Source organism: Lepidochelys kempii, chromosome 5 (genome assembly GCF_965140265.1).
Source record: "Lepidochelys kempii isolate rLepKem1 chromosome 5, rLepKem1.hap2, whole genome shotgun sequence".
NCBI classification, from domain to species: Eukaryota; Metazoa; Chordata; order Testudines; family Cheloniidae; genus Lepidochelys; species Lepidochelys kempii.
Window position 1 is genome coordinate 119,911,742 of NC_133260.1, and position 22,980 is coordinate 119,934,721.

The 22,980-nt window shown below is 41.4% G+C and overlaps 1 protein-coding gene across 1 annotated transcript in view; it reads right to left on the bottom strand.

Moving 5' to 3' along the window:
- Positions 1 to 22,620, bottom strand: part of LOC140911971 (atrial natriuretic peptide receptor 2-like) — a 39,245-nt gene extending 16,625 nt beyond the window's left edge. The window contains exons 1-13 of the mRNA XM_073346128.1: positions 22,567 to 22,620; positions 21,446 to 21,542; positions 18,920 to 19,052; positions 16,276 to 16,399; positions 14,199 to 14,303; positions 13,431 to 13,533; positions 11,538 to 11,683; positions 8,301 to 8,373; positions 5,366 to 5,513; positions 3,861 to 3,947; positions 3,462 to 3,605; positions 2,356 to 2,477; positions 1,054 to 1,195 (exon numbers count right to left, since the gene is read on the bottom strand). Of these exons, the coding sequence (XP_073202229.1) occupies positions 1,054 to 1,195; positions 2,356 to 2,477; positions 3,462 to 3,605; positions 3,861 to 3,947; positions 5,366 to 5,513; positions 8,301 to 8,373; positions 11,538 to 11,683; positions 13,431 to 13,533; positions 14,199 to 14,303; positions 16,276 to 16,399; positions 18,920 to 19,052; positions 21,446 to 21,542; positions 22,567 to 22,620 (1,478 nt within the window). The remainder of the gene's footprint in view (positions 1 to 1,053; positions 1,196 to 2,355; positions 2,478 to 3,461; positions 3,606 to 3,860; positions 3,948 to 5,365; positions 5,514 to 8,300; positions 8,374 to 11,537; positions 11,684 to 13,430; positions 13,534 to 14,198; positions 14,304 to 16,275; positions 16,400 to 18,919; positions 19,053 to 21,445; positions 21,543 to 22,566) is intronic.
- Positions 22,621 to 22,980: the final 360 nt, after the last annotated feature.

Consider the following 22,980-nt stretch of genomic DNA (forward strand, 5'->3'; position numbering starts at 1 on the left):
TGTTTTGTCTCTTAAAAATTCCTTGTTGCTCAAATGCTCTGGCTGGGTCAGAAGAGATGGAAATACAAAAGCAGACCTCTGCACACCACAGCCTTTATTCCTTCACTACCCCTAATTATTTATTATTCCAGTAGCCCCTAGAAGGCCCAACCAAGATCAGGGCCCCATTGTGCTAAGCACTGTACAAAGACTAGGTAAGAGACCATCTCTGCCACAGAGCTCTCAGAGTCCAAAAAGACTAAATAGTACTGTCATTTACTCATGGGATACAGAGGGAATAAATGACTTGCCCAAGGCTACACAGGAATTCTGTGATAGAACAAGGGAGTAAACCTAGGTTTCCAGATTCCTAATCCAGTGCCTGAACCACAGAACCGTTCTTCTCCTTGCAACCCTCCTAGTAAACCCCTGTACATGTTTGAATAGGAGGAGGGGTAGACTAGAACCTGGCATGATAGCATCCTCTGGGCAGATGAGTGATTGTGAAGTATTGCCCTCTGGGTTCTCTCAGAAAGAAAGGCACAGAGTTTACTCAAGAGCATTCTTTTCCTCGAAGTAGCTGTTTTTTCTCTCCATATAAAATATAGCCATCCAGTGTATTCAGCAAAACCACTCTGTTCTCATTGCATATGGAAATATACTATGGATGAGTTTTGCTGACCCATTGGAAAACTGCTCCATTTTAAGTCTTAGAATATTGCCATTAGCTAAGTAGTAATTTTTTTTCAACAGGGAAAACACAAGGGAGGAAGTGATTTAAAAAAAAAAACACCATAGACCCAGGGCTAGTTTTTTATATCCATTTACCTGGATTCAAATCCAGAATAGCTCCATAAAAACAAATGGAGTTACTCTGGATTTACACCAGCATTACCAAGCTGAGATTTTGGCTCCCAATCTTGGAAGGGTAGATCCTGGCATCTAAATTATTCTCTAAATAAGAATCAATTTTTAATCACAATCCACCAAATTCACCCTGGTATAGCTTTGGAATTTAGCTTAACTATTTATTTGGTCACCTGAGAAAGAAAGAGACAGGAAGTTTATCGTCACCTGTACACATCTGCCATGGAAGTGGGGACATAGTCTGACAATGAATGGGCCTCAGGAGCCAAGTAGATCTGCATCAAACGCTGCTGATATGTGCTAGCACCCTCACAAGAATCCTCTTTTCGGTAGGACTGTAATCCATAGTCTTGATGGAAGAAAGAAGGAAACAGGTACTCAGGAAGGGTTATGTTCACTCCTGAAACTCTTCCATTATTAAGTAGCAATATTAATGGTTTAAAGGCGTTTGCTCTGTATGGGGAGATGAGACTTGGTTTAAAAAATAGCACTATGTTGCTCTGATTTGTACCCAAGTATAGTTGTGTATATTGGAATGGTAGCTTGAATATTGGGAGAGAGTGTCTGGTGAAGTATGACTGCTTCTTGGTACCCCTGTGGTGGTGGTTCTGGCCCAGCGTATCCAGCCACAGTAGGCTCATGGCAGTGCAAGACAGAGCCAGCATACTTGCTTCTTTTCTGCACCTCCCTGCTGCTAGTGTGGGGGTGTGCCCAAAGAAAGGGGTGTGTGGTTGGGACACCCCGCAGCTGTGATGATCTCCAGCTGTGGTTTCAGTGTCTTGGAGTACATAGATGCCAGGGTAAGTCAGAGCAGCTCTCAGGCTCCTCCAATTTACACTGGGGCCTGGACCTACACACAGAGGCCACAATATTGTGGGAGTGTAAAGGGGAAGTTTCCACCAGCTTTGTACCCCCCCTTTCAACCTGCTTTGTATGAAGCTTTTCTGGACTCCCGGATCTGAGCCAGTGTCCAGGTGCTGAGCTGTGTTCAGAGAACAGCATGATAAAAATTGTCTGACTTCTATTTCCTAGATCCAGACAGCACTGAAATTTGGTGTGTGGAGGCAGGGGTTCAGGTTTGGGGTTTTGGTTCAGACCAGTCTCTAATTGGGACACTCCAAGGATCTCATTCTTTAGACTGGAAGCCCATCTTTTCACCTAGCTGTGAAAGGGCACTGTGTTTATTGTCTGAAAGGAGGATTTGACTTATGTCAAAGAATGGCATCAGGCAAAGAATTCATAGGTAATGACATGGATACTGCTAGGTCTGATTGACGCCATCATTTGTGTCATATAATTGGTAAAAGGTAACGCATGTTAAATTGTAGGATAGACAGGATAATGTAATGGGATGTTTGCTCTGGCATAGTTTCCTTTTAATGAAGGCTGCTGCAGTTAGCATTTCCACCTGAAAACGTTGGCTCACAGTCCTGCTGGAGCAGTGAAGGCTGTGAAATCAACTTGCATTAGTAGTTGGCCATGTTTCAGATTTCCATCTCTCTTCATTACCTGAAATTTTACAGACCCAGCGGTCGTCTATCACACAGTTATTAGACTTTAAGCATCCATGATAGATTTTATGCTGGTGAAGATAACCCATTCCATGGGCAATGTCTCCAGCAAAGGAAAACCTGAAAGGCACACAATCATTATGAAGAGGTTAGTATTCCACTGAACCAGACACTCAGGAAGGGATTCATCCAAAGACTATTGAAATCAGTGGAAAGACTCCCACTGACTTAAATGGCCTTTGAATCAGTCCTCAGGGACTCAATCCTGCAAAGTGCTGAGGACTCCCGTGAGTTGCTGAATGCCCTCAGTTCCCATGCAGTTGAATGGGAGTGGAGGGTCCTGGGCCCCTTGTAGGAATGCACAGCGTCTTGTGGGAGTTCTCAGCGGTTTGCAGGATTGAGCCGTGTGTGCAGATATTTACGAGATGAGCAAAGTACTCAACTTTCTTAGTCTGTGTGGCGTGTCAACTTGGACCATTTTTTGTTGATGCCTAGAAGCAAGGCAAACATAAGGCAGAGAGAGAAGGGATAAGGGACAATTTGCAATTATACATGATGAAGTAGTTCATATGGGAGTTCCTTTGAAATCCTGAGCCAGTTTTGTGTACATCTGCTTTTATGGGTAACGCTAATGATGGACTTCTAGTTGTACTAATCTTTTCATGGTTGGCCTACCATGAATGTGGCCGTGCTGCTCTTTTACTCATCTTAAACCAGAACATCAAAGTGTACTAAGTACAGATGGCCACTGTGGGGCTGGCGGGGGGGAAGGCGGCTGAAGAGGAGCCAAGGTTTAAAATGGTGTTGCAGCATACTAGAGATGGGATGAAAAGGTTTGGGTGTTACATGGGGAGTGCTAAATTCAGGGGTGTCAGGATGTCCATGGGACAGGCCAAATCAGAAACTTGGATCCTCTTAACCAATGGGTCTCTCTCTTTCTCCTTGTGTCTCAGAAGCATGGTATCCTCTGGTATACATCACAGCACTGTTGCGTCTACCAATGACTTTGTCTGAAGAGGGATGTTAATTGTAGATAAAGTGTCACCTGGTGATGCTACGTGTATCTTATTTCACAGGTCTGGTTTTTTTTGTTTTGTTTTTTACCTGAAGCCCCAGTTGAGAGGAATGTCTTCATTGAGCAGCACATCACTCAGGCTACCTTTCGGACAGTATTCTGTCACAATGGCAACGTTTGGCATCTCTGTACAACCTCCGATGAATTTGCAGAGGTTGGGATGATCGAGTTCTCTGTGAAAATGAACAGGAATCACATCCTTTCTAAGTCTTCCCGCTACACCTTTTGGAACTGGAAAGTTTAGGGCTTTTGCCACTGGGTTGAGAGGAAAAGCTAAATATGCATAGAAACGTGTTCAGACAGGTTCAAAGAAATGTTTTCGACAGTGTTTGGGAGAGAAAAACATGGAAACAAGTAACGATGGGGCAGGTTCCATTACACTGGTGTAAATGTGGAATGGCACCCAATGTGCAGGTTTCGTTGTTTACCTGACTTGCTTTACTTCCTTGCGTATGGATTTGGACAAGGTGAATGTCATCTTCCTTATTTTCTTGATGGCGACTGTTCTACCATCACTGCAACAAGACAAAGACTTTTCTAAGTGCTGGAATCCCACATGGTGAGTATGCAGTATTCTCTATATAGGAGCTTTGGCTCTCTGGGAAAGGTGCACAGATGTGGATTTTGTCAAAATCTGGATGGGAACCTGGGTCTGAATCATGAAATTCAGACCCAGGTTCCCATCCAGATTTTGACAAAATCCTGGAACTGTGGGGATGCAGGGAATGAAAACCCAAAGATCACTACAAATTGTGCAGCTCTGGTCAATTTATCTCTGTGTGTATTAGGATGTTCCCCAATCAAAGAAGTGAAGTCTTCTGTTTTCTGCAGGGGAGCACCAGACTAGTATGGAGTAGATGAGAGTGGTGTGGGCAGGGGAAAGAACCAGTGGGGGCAGAGAAAGCTGCAAACCCCTAATAAAAGGGCAGGACAAAATAGCAGGTGATTCCTTGGATCCCTCCCTCCACCTGGAGCAACTTTGAATGCAGCCAGCTGGAGAGTAGCTCATGTGTACAGGGCTGCAGTTTTAAGGCAACAGCCTGCCAGTCCAAGGTCTCCTCTGTGCTTCCATGTGGCACTCAGCTAAGTTGTATAAGCATAACAGTGTAGCCACACAAAGCCATCGGTGGATTCTTGCCTCCGGCCAGAGCACAGCCTTCCAGTGAGTGAGAGTACAGGGGAAGGGGAGCCATTGTGGAAAGGGGATGACCCACCTTAGTAGGAGGAGCAAAAAACAAGAAGGAAAGTAAAAGGAAATAAGGAGAGAGAACAAAAGAAGAATGGGTGGGGCAAGAAAGGAGAAAGAGAAGCTCTGCTGGACAAAGGGGAGATGGCAGCAACTTTCCTGGGACATGAGGGGACTTTGTGGAGGGGGTTGAAGTGTCCATCAATCTGTTAGGAGCCATGGATACATCTATGTGTACAAGTAGGTCACTACCAGCTAGGGGTGTATTCCAAACCAGTGATCTAGAGAGGAAATGAGCCATTCCTAGTCTTGTGAGCTGGTTTAAGGGCATAGATTATAATAGGCTGTTGTTCAGTACATAATTTTCTGTGCCAAAGAGCTTATTTGTGTTTTACATTCATATTAGAGATGGGCCTGATTCAAAACCTAGCTCCAAATAAGCTTGAATGCTGTGGATGTTCGGAAGCAGAGCCAAGTTTGCAGCTCAGTCCCATGAGCATTGAAATCTCAGCAGGAGAAGGAAAAGGGGCATCCAAATATAGAAAACATCTGAGAATCTTTCAGCCTGAGTGTGCTAGGAAGGCCAAGTTAGTCCCCTAGCATTCCTGGCCCTGGCCCAAGCAGAGGAAAACTAGCCTTCACATTATTTCTAGGTGATAATACAGCAAGAACTGAAAGTCTCCCTCTTGCACGGGTGTAACTACAATACACAGCATAACACAAAGACTGACTGATAGATAAGCCTACTATATCCCTGTCTGGGTGAAGTGCTGTTTCCTGGACGAGTTGACAGCTGCTGTGCAAGAACTCAGGGCAGTGATACAGCTGGCATTGGAGTCACTGGGTGCATGGGCCACGCTAACGATGCTGCCCATTGCAGTCCGTAGCAAGCGATCTAGTAAAAAAAGCCATTGAGATGCACATTATAGGCGGGTGCCCATGTAGAAGACTCCTGAATCATATAAACATAGGAAGCTCTGCTGCCCATGGCACCAGAGTGCAGGCTCATTTATGCTTGCAGTAGGGATGCTTTACTTTAGGATTCAGCTGTTAAAATGGAACCTCGTGACTGTGGCTGACAGCCACAGTCAGTGGCCTCTCCCACTAACATCAGTAGCTGAAGTCAGTTTTGAAAGCAAAGGCAAACTGTCAGCCCTCAATGGAACAATTTCAAACACAGTGAGTGTCATTTTATGCAAGGGACAAAGCCAATAAGGGAAGAGACAGTACAAAAAACTCCCAAACCTATGATGTTACAAATCTATTTAGGACTCTTTGAAGAATTTAAATTTATTATTGTGGGAAGTGATTCTGACATTAAAGGAAATTCAAAGCAAAGCAACAATCCAGCTGGTTGAAAAATCTAGAATATCAACATTTTTCATGTCTTTTTTTTTTGGTGGGGGGGGAGGAAGGTGATGCCTTTTGTCCAGCTCAAAGCAACGAAACTACATAGGGGGCAGATTAGACTGACTCATGGAAAAATGTACACAGATTGGATCCTATGTTGATGAGAGCTGTAGAGATAGTCAGAGAGAGGGATTATAAGTAGATATGAATTCTGCCCTACAATACCTGAATCTAGAAATGGAAGAGACCTGTTAGGTTTCCAGTTAATTTGCATGCCAATGCAGGAATGTTCTCCAGTGTGTCTTTACTAGCATTCTGCCAAGTTTCATTTTAAATGTGCCCGTGCAATGGGTGATTATTCCACTGCCTGATAGATCTGTCACAAAGTTTTTCCTGGTATTCAACCTAAATATTCCCTTCCTTGATTTCATTCTGTTACTGTAACAGCCTTCTTGCCGTGATGTTTACACTCCAAGTCTGTCTGTTAGACATATGGTCTCACTTAGACATCATTCTACCCTTCTCTCAATATATCTCTAACGCTTCAAATATTTCCAAAAAAAGTCAGTCTATCCTGCCACCTAGTTGCTTTTGTTTCCTTTCTCTGAACTCTGTCTACTGCTAATCTTTCTAGTCAAGGGTTACACAGAAATGAACTCAGTATCCCAGCTGAGGTCACCTCAGAGCTATAGAGAGAGACACTTTTATGCAGAAGCATAATGCCATGGAACAGGGACATAACAACTCAGAACTGCATTGGCATTTTGTTGCTATATCCCATTGCAAACTCAGGCCATCTCACTTTAATCGGCTATCCATTATTAGCTCTAGATCTCTTTCAGCTTGATTTCCCTCCAGGCTTCTTTCTCCCACTGAATACCTGTTTCCATTTCTGCATTCTTCCAGGCTGATTCTAATTTTGTTGTTTTCTGCCCATGCTTCTAATCACTCTGTCCCTTTGCATTGTTTCTCTGCCTTCTCTGGAGTTCATAACTCCTCCCAATTTAGTACCAGTTGTGAATTTCATTGACATGCTGTTTTACTATACTCATTTTAAAATATTAGTTCTCTGAACACTTACTGTCTGTCTCAATAAATTTTATTTTGTGTGTCTCTCCCCCCCGCAACTATCTTGGCTGCTTTTAGTAAATTAGACTCCTTATTAACCTGATATCTGTTCCTTAAGACCATGAAGGTATCTCATTACACTACTTAGAAATGAACACAGAGCTCCAAGTATCTGTACTAAATTAATGCAATAGAGTCTTATCCCATTTACTTGTACTGAACATGATATTATATATTTAAAGCAGATGGGACCTTTTCGGCAATACCTTATGGAGGCAGAACTACAATTATAAAGGCAGATCCTCAGCTAGTGTAAATCAATGTAGTTCCAATGACTTCAGTGGAGCTACATTAATCTATACCAGCCAGTGATCTGGCCCATATATTTCTCTAAAATATGATAGCAATAAATGACATGGTAAATACAGCAAATGTACATACTGTATGATAAACTGTACAGTAATGCTCCAATGTTAAAATGTCCAGGTGGAAAACGAATATAATTACAGTTTTGCACATTAGATAAATTGAAGAAAATTCAAGTCATGATGAATTACTTCAGCTACGGATAACACACAATGGGACAAATTAAGCTCTCAGTTACATCTATGCAAATCCAACGTAGCTCCATTGAAGTCACTTAAAAAGAGCATGCTGGATCAAAAAGCAACTCGGGCCACCACCATCTGTTGTTCCCCTTTTCACATAAATCCCATCTGGAAATATGTAGTTTTGATCCGTTCCTTTGTCTTTTATTTGTAAATCACCATAAATTATAGGAAAAAAGCCCCCAAACCGTGTGTGTGGAGGGGGAGGTAGGGGGGGGAAACCCTGACCTTTATGCTATGTCTACACGACTACTTATGTTGGTATAATTTATGTCACTCGGGGGGTGAATAAGCCACCCTCCCACCCCCGAGTGACATACATTACACCGACCTAAGCACCAGTGTGGACAGCGCTGTGTCGGCAGGAGAGCTCTGTCTCCTGTCCATGTAGAGCAGCTACACTAGAAGCGCTGTAAGAGTCAGTGCAGCTGCACCCTGTAAGCTCTCGAGTGTAGCCAAAGCCAAAGGGTTCAAGTTAAAATAACACCCTTAAAGGAAAACTCCAGTGATCAGCTCACAGATGCTGTGGTGAGAGGCACTTAGCAAAGATAGATCCTCCTCCTTCAGGTCAGACCCTTATGAAATATGGATATATTTCCACGTGTGCTTCATTTACACAACAGGATAAGAGCATCAAAATTACAGCATTTACTAACCTTGTTTGATGTGGGAGAAGTCTATAATCCAGCTTTCATCCCAAAACATCTTTTGCTTCTGGTATTGAAACCACTGCAGAAAGCATAACAGGCCAAATTCATTCCTGGGGCAACTCTATTGGCTTCAGTGGAGTTGCACTAGGGATGAGGGTAGCCAATCAATGATTAGTTGTATGGATATTTTCAAATAGAAAATCTACAGGTGTCTGAACAAGAATCACCATTTTAGCCTCCATCCTCTCTCAACGTCTTACTGACTGACTCAGAAGTAACGGATCTGGATCAAACACCAAAATACAAACATCAGTAATTCTGAAGACTAAAGAACATGACATTTTGTAGTAGACAGTCTGATAGTTTCAGTCCATGTTTGCATTTTTGTGCATTGCACTTAGAACCCAGCTCTTACCCAGCGATGTGGTGAACGTCACTTCACATCTTGGAAACATCCAATGTGTAAACAAATGTCATTCTCCCCTCCCTCCCACTCCCCCTCACCCCCAGATAAGCAGCAGTTACTGGTTATACAGTATGTGACAATCAACATCAGGCCCCAGAGCAGCAAATTAGATGGTACATTATTACACAAAGTACTGTATCTTGCATAACATTAGATGGGACACTGTCACTATTTTATAAATAAGATGTACGTCTAATAACTGATGTACCAAAAAGCTGTCAAGTACAATAAACCCATTTTATACAAGCACATGCTTGTCTGTAGATCAGGTTAGCTATGATAAAATAACAAGACAATTTAAACACAAATATTAGATGGTCAGCATTTTGCTATCCATCTAATATTACCTTCAACAGCACGCATTGGATGGATGACAAGTAACAAAAACCCAATTAACACAAGAGTTCTTGTGACATCTTGGGAAGTGGTGGCAGAATTTTGGGAGAGCTCTGGGGCTGATTCCAAGCCCAGAAAATCAATGGGAGTCTTTCCACTGATTTCAATCAGCCTACGCTTTCAGGAAAAGGAGATGTATTTTCATGTGCAAGGACCATAATCAAACAAAGATGATAGGACTGATTCAATACCCATTGAATTAAATGGGATCCTTTCATTGACTTTAATGGGGCTGGATCAGACCATATGAGAGAGAGGATCATTGGAGCATTATGATCTTGCTGTATGCTGAAAACTGGATACAAGTGATCTTTCCAGCTCTGTTTGTAAAAACAAGTTTATACATGGACTAAGCAACAAGCAGCAGAGAATGCTAAGTAGCATCTACCTGCAGAAGCTAGGTAGATGCTACTTAGCATGCACTCCAGCATAAGAGGAAAAACAACATAATCCCTGCAAAACAAAGAATATCTGAGACAATAGGTAAATTAGGTTTATTCTGGAGACTCACAGCTAATACATGCATAAGTGAGAAGGGGGCTAGCTGTTTCCCTAACTGGTATGATGACTTTAAAGTTATCCACGGAAATCTGGTTGAAGGAGCTTGATTGAACTCCAGCCTGTCTTGCAAAGAAGTGGGAAATGGAAGGTGAAGTCGCCTGATGTGTATTATGTTGGAAGATCCTCAATAAAAATGTTTGAGTAACAAACCGACATTGAATCAACACGTGGGGTCAGATCCTCCTGGTGGACCTCTGCAATGCCTATTTGCACCACCAGGAGAACTGGCCCACTGTAATGGGCTTAGGAAACCTCAAGATGCTCATCTAGTTGCAATAGTTCAAGGGTCCAATGCTGTACTCCACATACCGACCCTCTCACTGTGATAAGAGTTTTGTCCAAGGAAGGCATGCAGGATCAAGTCTACTTTATGTTAATACATTTGATACTGCAACATGTAAAGAGGCTTAACAGCTGTGTAACTGATACTTTTCTATTATTTAATTAATTCATTACATTGGGGTGTTTTATCTTAGAAAGTAAAATATTCCACTGCCCACCAGAGACTCTGGACACATTTACATGGAACAACAATTTCCTTCCATGAAAATGCCCTTCAGAAAAGTAGTCACAACTCTCCAGTTCCCATCCAGAGTCTCTCAATGCTCTTCCCAGCAATTTCTCTCTTGCCCCTAGAAAAAGCTGGCAAGAACAAAGAGGTCTTGCATTGTAACTGGAAAGGTAACAGATCTGGGCTGTGGCAATCTGAAGCAGGAAGCTAATTCCACAGTTTTATCTAATTATATGGCCTTCAGCATGGTAGTATCTAAGTGTCTCCCAGGGCTGTGACTTTAGATTTATTCTCACAAGAGCTTCTTGAAATAGGTACCTATTATCCCTATTTTACAAGTAGGGAACTGAGGCACACAGAGACTGTGACTTGCCCAAGTTCGCATAGGAAGTGTATGATAGGAGGAACTGAATCCCAACCCAGTGCCTTAACCATAAGATCATCCTTCTTCCTCTGAGCAAGAGCATTCTGTCTTCATTCCCTTGCAATTAACCAGGAGGTGTTAGATTGAGCACTCCAGATATCTCAACCACAGTAGTGTGACATGAGGAGAGAAGTGATCCTTGCCATAACAAAGAGCCAATGCTCTTATGGGTTAAAACCAAGCAAGTTATTCATGATGTACACAATCAATACCATGACTATACATCTGAAAATATTTCCCTGGGAACAGCTTTCCATAATGTTCAGAAATTAATTTATGTACCTTCAGATACAAAGGAATCTATATGAATGCAAACAATAGAAAGGCCTATTCTGCAGAAATATAGTAAAAGAGTAAGTAAAATTAATACATCCTCTTTTCTTTATCCAGCACTTTCCATCCCAAAGGATCACAAAGCATTTTCCTTATATTGATCTATCCTTCTATACACACACACTCCTTTCTGTATTCCCCCAGTGAGTCTGTTATAATAATTAACTACTACTAAACAAAACCCCAGGGTTGGAAACTGACTGGATCTCCTAAGTTGAGGAGAGGCACCAGCTGGTGTTAGGATGCACAGTCAGACATGCCAGGATCATTACAGAGAAGGGATGCTCCTAGCTGTCAGCCCCTTGTGAGCCATTCTCCAGCAATGTGGGCCTGCTCTAAACTATACCAGGACTGGTGTAGAATGGGCCCCAGAATCAAGATGCAAGTTTTCCTCCCATTTCTCTTCTTCCCCCTTGGATCTACCCAGGGGGTTCTGTGTCTAGCAGAGAACCTATTCTTATGCTTGTAAAAAGCTGTGTTGTAAACAATAAAATAATGAAGGAACCATGATGGAAATAAAAGAAGAGAAAGAAGATTTCATTTGACACTTACCACTATTGTCAGAATGAAGCCAGCACAGACTAAACATATTGGTAAGGCAATTGCTATCCTCGCATCAGCTGTCAGCGGGCATTCCCCACAGTCAGCCGGACATGTGGAACAGTCTTCACCATCTTCACAAACACCATCTCCGCAGACTGGGCAAAAAGGGATGTAGAGAGCAAAATACATGAAAATAGCTCTATCCACTCTTAGGACTCAATTCAGTAACAAATACATACGGATCCTGAGCTGGGGCTCCCCATGAGAGGCCACAAAATATCTGAAGGAACAGGTTTTGAGGAATTCTAGGATCTTTGTGCTGCAGTTGAAAGATGTGGATTTTAAATGTAATCTAGGGACCCAAAACATACACTGACCTTAGACTAACCGTGGACATCAGTGCTTTTGCCATGTTGTTGCAGATGGGTTGCTTGGTTGTTACCTTTTGTCTGTTTATTTCTCGTTGCCTGTCTTGCCTGTTTAGACTGTATGTTCTTGAAGAGAAGGGACTGTCCCTTACTCTGTATACTCAGCCTAACCCTTGGGAGACCTAGGGGTCAGGAGAACAGAAAGCCATCTTTTCCCCCTTTCCTTTCAATCAGCAGGACTGGTATTCACTAGTGTGAATAACTTCAGGCAAAATGAACAAACCAACCCATGCTAGGAGGTGTTTCAAACAAATGCTCATGAAAATTAGAACCGATATCAGATGTAATGTAATCTATATGGAAGTGTCTCTGTTTGAGAAGCCAAACATCAGCAAATGCTCACAAAGTTGAAAAGTATCCCTGAAAGACATGATTTTTACAGATGAGATGTTCAAAGAGATGAAAGATAGGTAATAGCTGTCTGTTTTGTTTTGTAGGCAATAAGGCCAATGGCAAATGGTAACTTCATTAAAAAAATCACTGTTTTCTCATTTCATTTACTAAAACATAATCCCAGTGGGAATTTCTTTAGATACTTTAGAGTGAAAGTCAATGGCAAAACTTCCATTAATTCCAATGGGGTCTGTATTTCACTCACGGATCATCACTACTAGAATGCTGTACCTCAGCCACGTCTACACTACCTGCCGGATCGGCGGGTTGTGATCGATCTATTGGGGATCGATTTATCGCGTCTAGCGTGGACACAAAGTAAGTGATTCTAAGTCAATCTAAGATACGTCGACTTCAGCTACGCTATTCTCGTAGCTGAAGTTGCATATCTTAGATCGATCCCCCCCACAGTGTAGACCAGGCCTCAGATTCTCGAGCAAGAGAAAACTTAGTGCCACTGAGATGAGCGAAAGCACAGATCTCCTAACTACCAAAATGTTTTGGAAAAAAATTGGTAATAATTCTGCCTGCTTCAGGTCTATTCCATTGTAATCTGCATTCCAGTACCATGCCCATCACAGAGGTCTCTGAATGCCTAACAATGATATTAAAATGAACACAAGAGTACTACATTGGGCAGTGTTTTTGAGGTTTATATGAACAGTAGCACCAGGCTCAGGGATCACTTGTGTTTGCAAGTTAGCTGTCATGCCTCAGGCTAGCCTGCTTCATGTCTGATGATGAATGTCCATATACTAGAAAGAAACCATGTGGTAGAACAGTTTTGCATCCCTATGACACCCCAATAAGCCTTGTAGTGCCTGAAGCTGCTGGTTCTGGCATTTGATTTCAGCTGTTTGACCAAGTGCAGCCTTTTACGGTTCTCATTTCCTACACAGGTAACGAGAAGCTGGAGAAACTTTAGAGATTTCAGATGGTTTGAAAAAGAATTGAAGAAACATTTGATGGGATATATTCACTTGTAAAGGGGCTATGAGTGCTTTTTCTAGCCTATCAATACAATTGGAAGGGCTGTGTAATTCCTGTTTAACATACGAGAAGTCTTTATTTCATACCATACCTACTGCAGGGAGCACAGTGGTTTTGGCTTCCAGAGCAACTTGCATTTTCCCAACCCTGATGTGTGCGATGAGAGAGGTCACACCCACATGAACCAAAACTACCTGCCAAACAAACAGCCATTGTTTTAAATTTCATACATTGGACTTTTTTCAATACCAATAATCTAATCTCTTTTCCCCTAGATTTATTTTCACCTTCTTCCTATTCGCAGGCAATAGAGGTCTTATAATCTTCCCGTCAGCCCATGTGGTAACATGATCAATTGTCTCCAAACCTCATGAGATATTGTTACCAGAATGGATGCTAAATGGCCACTCAAGACCTCTGTCTCTCTATGAGGGAATCTGTAACTCTACCCAACCCTACTGCAGCACATACAATTCTGTTGAATAGGTCAGCCTCTGGGAGAGGCAAAGTCTATGTTCTTCCAAGGCTTTTGAGGGGCAGATAGCCTCAGCTATTTCCATAAATGTTTTTGATACATGTTGGCAACCCTCACGGAGCTGTCATGAAGTGAGTGAAGTGAGACAAGCCGAAGTATAATCCAGTCCTCTGGAAACAAGATGCTAGGTGCACTCAGTTCCCAGTAACATCAGTTGGGAGCTGAAAGCACTCAGCACCTCGCAGTATCAGGCCTTTATCCTGCAGCCTTTATATGCACATAACGCTGAATGAAATAAGTGGGTGGATTTCCTATATAAGGACTGCAGGATCTGGCCTGCTAGTAAAAAGGTCTAGAGCATAGTATGCCGTAAATGTACTATACCTTGGCAGTCCAGTTTGCCTGACTCATTTTGCCAGCTGTAGATAAGGTGTGAGTAAATATCTGGCCATCATCCGGAATCCACGGACCACATATTCCACCTTTCCCCTTTACCAAACAGAGCAGTTATTTCAATAGATAATAAAACAAGGAAAATTCCAGGCCTTAATACTCTTAAATTTAGTACTCTTTGGGGGCCTTGTGCTTTATTCCAATAACTAGCAACATATTATTCATTATGACAATGCTCAATCATAAATGACACTATTGTGTGCTAAAATAAAACACAAACAAATAGAAGGGAGCACCTGGACTGATAGTCCAGTTTAAAATTCCACAAAACTCTCACTCACTTAAAGTCCATGAGCCATATTCTGTCCTCATCTCATTTAGGCACCTAAATCTGGAGTAAATCTATTGAAGTTAATGGAGTTATTCTGTATTTATTTCACTGTAACTAAAAGTAGAATTTCATCCACAAGTTTTTATTCTCTACATGGTAGATTCACTGCAGCTCTGCTTTTGACAACTATGGGATATGGTGTTTCTTTCATGAAAGTTCCTATTTCCAGAGCATTTCTCATTAAGATTGAATAGACTTTAATTTCCCAGCAGCTGCAGCACTGCGAATTATAATGGCTGTCTGAGGATCATGGGTTTTTAAATGGCATAATCCTGATTGCTAAATTTCAGATATGTATTCACGCATTTCTATTCACGCACTTTAAAATACAGTACACAAAAAAGAAATGGATTGCTCATGCTAGCTGAGGTAAAACCGACCTGAAAAGATGACACCATATTGAAAGCTACTGCTTAATGGAAAGAGCTTTATTTGTAACTATCCATTCAGTAGCACGAACCCACTTTCCTGCAGCAATTTTGCTCTATGGGGGCTATTTTATAGAGGCTTGCCTTGTCTAAGCAGGAAAGCTCAAAAATATTTCCAACTTTAAAAGTGAGAGGCGGGGTGGTGCCTTTGCACTAGAATCACTCACTGATCTCACCCTCCCCACAAGGATCTGTGACAACACCTCCACAACAGCGTACCCTCTCTCTTCCCACAGAGGGTGGTGTGCGGACACAGGAGTGATCCTGAGGGACATGGCAGCCAGTGGGCAGACTGAGGGAGGACTGGGCATGCTGCCAGGATGCATATTGTGCTGTGCCGTGCCAGTGGAGATTCCAGCCAAAAGATTACACAGCCACAGGCTGGATGATATTTCTGTAGCCCCCTTCCTTCAAGGGGAAGTTCTGAGGTCAGCCGGGGAACCCCTAACAGAGTGGCTCCAATGGAGCTGTGCTGGCAAGGAGCAGGGCCGCAGCTGCTGTGAAGACACAAGATGCAGCTGGGTGAGATGAACGTGATTCATGGGCTAGACATGTGCTTTCCCCTGTGAAGCCTTCTCTCCTGCTGAAAGAATACATTAAAAATGTTATGAGTGGAATCTTGTAGAACTTCCTGTCCTTTCAGGTCCTATGGGTACTATCTGGCCCTCCGTAAATACAAACAGACTAAACTGTTCTAACACGTCATTCCGGTGCCACCATTTTAAATATGTTAAGTACACAAAGTGAAGAGGAACAGACTGTCCCCCTCTGCAATTTAGCACAAACACCCTCCTTGACTTCCGTGAGCTAGGATTTCACCCAGTATGTTTGAGTACAAGTACTCTAACAGAGTCCAGAAGAAATGGATGAATTCTGCTTCCAGTGCAAAGTCAGCCATCAGGAGCTTATTGTCTGGCCTTTGAATTCTTTTCTACCTTGATCAAATATGATAAAACCAGTTCATATACGGCCCAACTCTGCAAGTCACTGAGCAGCTCCCACTGATTTTAATGGAAACAGCTGGATGTTCAGAACTTCTGGAAATCAGGCTCTTCGTTTGGTCTCTAGCAGCCTGCTCCAAAGCCTGCTGAAATCAATGGGAGTCCTTCTGTTGGCTTTAATGAACTTTGGATCAGGCCCTAATATGGACTTAGGAGCCTAATTTTAGGCCCCCATTTTTCATTATTTTGACCCTGGCTATTAAAGTGTCTCATCTAGCATGCAGAACAGACACACCAATTGTACTAACCATGAAGGCCAAAGGGCAGGAGTGGATGTTAGCGTGATGGACACAGCAGTTCTCTCCATTTGCATCTTTCCAGTTGGAAGGGCACTCTTGTTCTTCACAGAACTTCTTGGCTGCTGCAGCATTGCTAACCATTTTTTTAAAATACAAAGATAATTTTATATTCATTTCTCATTCCTAAAAAATTTTAACGGGCATGTAATGAAGTCCTGTTCTTTACACTGCACAGATATACACAGCAGGAGACACATTGCTATTTCTTTATATTGTTTTGCTGTGTGTGGAAATAACCCCACAGCGATGGATCTCTGCTATCAACTGGGCCATCGTCTGGTCCAGAAAAGGTCTGGCAGCTGTTAATCCTCCAGCAGTTGCCATCACCTCAACCTGGCCCTCCACCCTGACAACACCACCAGATGGGGTATCTTGGCCGCACAACCCTGGCTCAGATCCTAATGCCACTTCTGATGATGTCCATCTTACTTATAGTCTCTGCACCATCTCAAATGAGTGATTGTCTGTCTGAACTTCAGGGCATTCCATTGTAAACATTCTTTACTTCAAAACAACGTAACTGATTGTTTTCAAGTGTGGCTTACTTTGTAGATATGACTGAGACTTAAAATCTAAAGACTTTATATAGTGTACTGTTACTGGATTCAAAGCTCTATTTAAAAAAACAGTTTTTATCCTATTACAAATTGTGTTAACTGACAAGTAATTAGTAGTGTTATAAAAGGAGAATACATTTTAAAGAGACAGAGTTAAGGTTCACCTAGGGTAAATTTTTCAAGAGTGTCTTAAGGGCAGATTTACAAAGGGGTTTAGGCACCTAAAGATGCAGTTAGGTGGCTAGTAGGATTCATAAAAGTGCTGAAGCACCTAACTCACATTGACTTCCCCTAGCTCCTAACTTGGAGTTAGACGCCTGACCTGCTTAGGCACTTATGAAAATCCCACTAGCCACCTATCTGTGTTTTCAGGCACCTAAATACTTTTGAAAATCTGGCCCTTGCGCATTTTTTAACATTTTACCCCTAAACTCTAAGATCTCCATTCAGCGAAGCGCTTAAGTACTTGTCTCATTTTGGGCCCAATCCAAAGCCCTGGGAATTCTATAGAATGACTCCTGTTGACTCCAATGGCCTTGGGATCAGGTACTTTAAGCAAGGCAGCATCCCATTGATGCTAATCGGACTACTTCCCTATTTAAAAAGAGGCGTCTTGTTGAACTGGTGCCTAAGGGTCCTGTCTTTGAGTGTTTGATACCTGTGTGTATTATTAATGCATTCAGAGTGAGATTTTCAAGCGTTCCTAAATGATATAGGAGCACAAGTCCCATTGGAAAGACTGTAGCAATAATCCTATTTCCAGCTATTGAAGAAAGTTTATTTTATGGCTATATCATCACAATGCTATAATTTACTGCTATGACATTATAGCTATGAATATTTTGGGGAAAATGAAGAAAAGTTTTACCATTATTATTACAGATCATTACTAAAGTTTATGCAAAAGCCCTCAGTACCCACATGAACAAAATACAACTTCATGATTAAAGCCGCCTATGCTGTCAAAATTCCTCCCCACCTAACAATCTTGAATATCAGCTTTAAATATTAAAGAACATGTAAAAACTATTCTCTCTGAAGAACTACTCTCACAAATCAGATCTTGTAAAAATGAACACGTAGGAGGGCACGGGAACATTTTCTGTGTAATCTGAATTTTTGCATTTACCATCTTTTTTAACCCACCAAATACCTAAAAACAACATAGAAAATGGTGAAATGAGGTTAAGGCCCCAATCCTACATTGCTCTGCATGGATCATAGTACATGATTGGGGCCTAAATATGCATTTCAGTGATCCAATGTCACAAGCTGCTTAGCTTTAATACTTGTCATTACAATGGCATCATGTTAATCCCTCGATTTTGCCTTATTATACAAAGTTACATTTGTAGAAGTTTCTGTAAGTGTGTTGATCTAGATACATTAGGAAAATTCTGGCCCCATTGAAGTCAATCGGAAATTTGTCATTGACTTCAACAGGCACAGGCCTGGGTCCATACTGTAGTTAATGTGTGTGTTGTGCATTAACAATTATTATTGGTATTATTATTCATATTGAGACCTATAGGCCACAACCAAGCTGGGTCCCAGTGTGCTAGACACTGAACAAACATATCCATGCCCCAGTGATCTCAGTATGTAAAAGGTAAGACGTAATAGTGGGATGAAACAAGCAGTCTGGGTTGAGGATGGGAGAGATGAATAACAAATATAATAGCCTGTGCACCACCCAACTATTCAGCAGCAGTGATTATTATTATTAATACAAATTATTGTTTGTAGTACCATAGCATGTTTGAGCCCCAGTCATGGACCAAGGCCCCATTGTGCTAGGCACTGTACAAACACAGAACAAAAAGGTCGTCCCTGCTCCAGAGAACTTGCAATATAAATACAAGACGAGAAACAGCAGATGGACACAGAGAACGCAAAGAGGGAGTACAAGTAAACAATGAGACAATATTGATCAACGTGATCGGCAGTGGTCTCAGTACACCAGTGGCCTACCCATTCCCAGGAGCTTAATCCATTGACACCTTGTCTACACACAAACCTGCACCAGGAGGTGGTACCTGTAAGAGAGGATTCCGTTTTGCACAGCATAGTGGTAAAAGTGATCTGAAGCAAAGACTGCATAAGTTACATTGAAGAATTCCCCACTCACAGCCTTCTCTGGAGGTCTCTGGACCCAGGCCATCTCAAGACCTAGAAATAACACACAGTTATGGGTCAACATGTTTCGTTTAACCTACTACAGCTACATGCAACTGGACAGATTGTTCTGGAGTAGAAATCCAATTGAAATGTAAATGTTTTTACAAATATTCTTCCGGTCATTACTGCTGGCCAAAGGATTTCCCCACATATAGTGTACAGGTAGTTCCAAAATAACACCTATTGGAGAAGAATGGTTTTTTTTTAAAAAAAATCCCTACAGTGTGCAAGCTAACTAATCAGAGCACTTGGAAATTTAGGACCAAACCCTACTCACTTTGCTCAGGTGGGCCTGATCCTCTTCTGACTTGGATCAATTTCACTCCAGTGTAACGCAGCTGACTGCAGTGCAGTTATTCCTGATTTACACTGTTTTCCTGCTAGTAACAGTTAAGAACATAAGAACGGCCATACTGGGTCAGACCAAAGGTCCATCTAGCCCAGTATCCTGTCTTCTGACAGTGGCCAATGCCAGATGCCCATCCCCGTTGCCCATTCCCAGCTTCTGGCAAACAGAGACTAGGAACACCATCCCTGCCCATCCTGGCTAATACCCATTGATGGACCTATCCTCCATGAACTTATCTAGTTCTTTTTTGAACCCTGTTATAGTCCTGGCCTTCACAACATCCTCTGACAATGAGTTCCACAAGTTGACTGCGTGTTGTGTGAAGAAGTACTTCCTTTTGTTTGTTTTAAATCTGCTGCCTATTAATTTCATTTGGTGACCCCTAGTTCTTGTGTTATGAGGAGTAAATAACACTTCCTTATTTACTTTCTCCACACCAGTCGTGATTTTATAGACCTCTATCATATCTCTCCTTAGTCTCTTTTCCAAGCTGGAAAGTCCCAGTCTTATTAATCTCTTGGTTATGTCAATCCATAAATACAGTCCTCCTTTCTCAGAGGGTATATCACTGAACAAAGCATAGGAATCAGTACACACAGAGCCAATTCCTGAAAACCCTTAATCACATGAGTAGTCCTTACTTAAGCAAGTAGTCTTCTTAAACACGACTACTCATGTGAGTAAGTGTTACTATTCAGTAGTGATTTCCTTTTCCTTATAATTAGATGTGATTAGAACTTCTCTTCTATTACACTGGAGTTTTCCTTTATCAGAATATTCTTCATTTGGATACCGTATGGTAATCTAAACGATTTGTTTCTGCACATAATTCCCTTTTCAGATATAAAAGGGTTAATTATAAAAGAAACAATCCTTTTGGGTCAACAGCATTAGAAGAACAATCATAACAAATCATTAAAAGGTAAAATAATTGTTTAGGTTGAGAGTATTTCATGGCAGCTAGGTGAGCAGTCAAATAAATTTCTTAGAGCAAAAGGCTTTATTTCCTTGAAAAGGATTCACAACAGCAGCAAATCCCTTTATTTAAGTCTATTCACTAATAGATACATATGCACACCAAAGAAATCGTGGATAACAGAGATGTGAAATACACCGGGGTAGAGAACATCCAGTTTATAGTCAATACTCTTTGAACTTCACCATTTGATCTGAACTTTGAGGCAATGTTAACATTATTATGTTACATTCTGAGCCTGAGCCTTCAGTCTGTACCCAGACTTCAATGGAAGTTTTACCAGTTTATAGCTTGTAGTATTGGGTCCTGTTATTTCTCTTTGCAGCAGTACGTCAGAAGTTGTTGCATTTCATCCTAACCTTTTCCAGCATTTATATAACTGCTTATTTGCATTCATCATTTCGATTCTTATTTCTGATTACTCCTAAACGCTTTAAAAAAACACTTTGAGTTTCAAACAAGTAGCCTTTACATTTCTGATTCTTTTGCACTAGAAACTCATCTTTCGAAGTATTATTTGTAGGTGTATAAAGATCTAAGATTCATTATTTGTGTCTATTGAATAGAGGTGGTGGGGGGGGAATTAAAGCATGAAAATACATATGGGGAGGCTCCACTTTTTGACTTAGTGTTTAAATAAATCCCATCCAATCTGAAACAGGCATGGTAAAATTGAAGCAAGTACTAAATACTATCTGGCTGCAATGCAGGGCTGATTGTTTGTTTTGTTTCGGCTGTTTGTTTATTTTTTTTCTAATGTCAAACAAAATTCCTTGCTTGAAGACAATGATTTCATTCTTTTTTAATCATTCTAATTATGTTCCCTTTGGAACAGATGCGCTCCAGACAAATATTTATTCTGAAGTACATGTGTGCTGGCCACTTTCCTTGACTTAATTCATCTGGAAAGAGATGTTGCTGCTGACTGAAATATTTTCCACTAGGATTGAGACCTGAGATGTATTAGGAATTATTCTCATTACTTAAATTTTCACATTCTCATCCATTTCCTTAGCAGGCAGAGATGATCTTCCCTGAGCAACTATGGAACCCACTCACCTCCACAGTCAAGCATGTTATACTCATCCGGTTTTTCCAGGGGCCAGCAATCATAGTCGCTGTTATCCAGGTCGTGCCACCCGTCCACTAATATCACCTGCCATGGAAAAAAACATACCAATAATCCTGTAAAACAGAGGAATTTTTGTCTACAAAGTCTGGTCTCTTAAAATAGAAAGTCTCTCCAACTTTCTGGACCAAAGATCACAGCCAGGAATAACCTAAATGCTCAGAAACTAGATTACGGGTTCATTATACTCCCACATGACCCCCCAGAAATTATTTCTAAAACAATAAGAGAAACTCAGCTAATCCAGTTGTGCTCTGGGTTTAAACAGAACTCAGCTTGTGTGCTTTTTAAATGTCATTCTCCAGCCAAATCTTCTCTTCCTTTTCTTTTTAATTTTAAATCATTTTTATATAAAATAGCCTTAATAAAATAAATATAAACATGTTTTATAACATGTAAAAGTTATACTGAATTTTTTTAGAATTTCTTTTTTCTTAATAGTATTTTATTAATGCATACTATGTTCTATTAATAAAAGTAGAATATATTAATCACAACTGATGGGACACAAAGTATATAGCAGAAAAACAGCAGGATATATTATAAGATATATTATACTTTGTAAACAAGAATAGAACAGTCCGTTTTTTTCTAGGTATTAGTAAAAGAATATGATAGAACATGTTCTTCTAATGTATTCTGCTATTCTATATATTGGAAGAATAGAATAAAATACAATATGATATATTCTTCTTATGTATTCTATTATATTCTGCATATTAGTAAAACAGTAAATAGAATACAATATAGTCTTCTAATGTGTTCTCTAATGATTGTTCCATACATTTAGTGGAATAGAATGCAACATATTCTCCTAATTAGTTTCCTATATATTAGCAGAATAGAATATTTTCTTCCAATAGATTCTGCCATTTGTCTTCTGCATACGAGTGGAGGAGAGTAGAACCAACTGTTCCTATCTATATTAGTGAAATAGAATATATTAGGAACAATCCGTAATTCAGAAGTAGTAATAGCAACCACTGCAATACAATATCATTAATTCTTGACTACGCACCGTATAGGAGAAGGATCTATGCAGTTTACCTACCAGTAAACTGAGGAGGCTTCGGAGCCCAGGGGCAGGTGTTTTGGCAGCTCCCATGGTCCCAAATAGGCATCAAGCCCAATTAGCTTCAGGGCTGCTGCTGCTGCAGCTCAGCTGGATTCTCCCCTCCCCACAGGTTGCCAGCCAGCCAGGGTTGATCACAGCTCTAGCTGCTGCAGTTATTTGTCCTCCTTCTTTTCCCCTTCCCTTTGTGCAGTGGGAATCTCCCCACTATCCCGAGCAAAGCACCTGTGAGGAGGCACCAGATTGTCATCTCAGCCACAGAGCCGCTCCCCTCCAAGTACCCAGGCGCTGCGGGAAGGGAACAGCGCCGGGAAGGAACAGGAGTGTGAAGACTTTAGCCCCTCGCCCATGTGGCTCCTGACCCTCAGGTTTTCTCTTGTTCCCTGTTGGGAA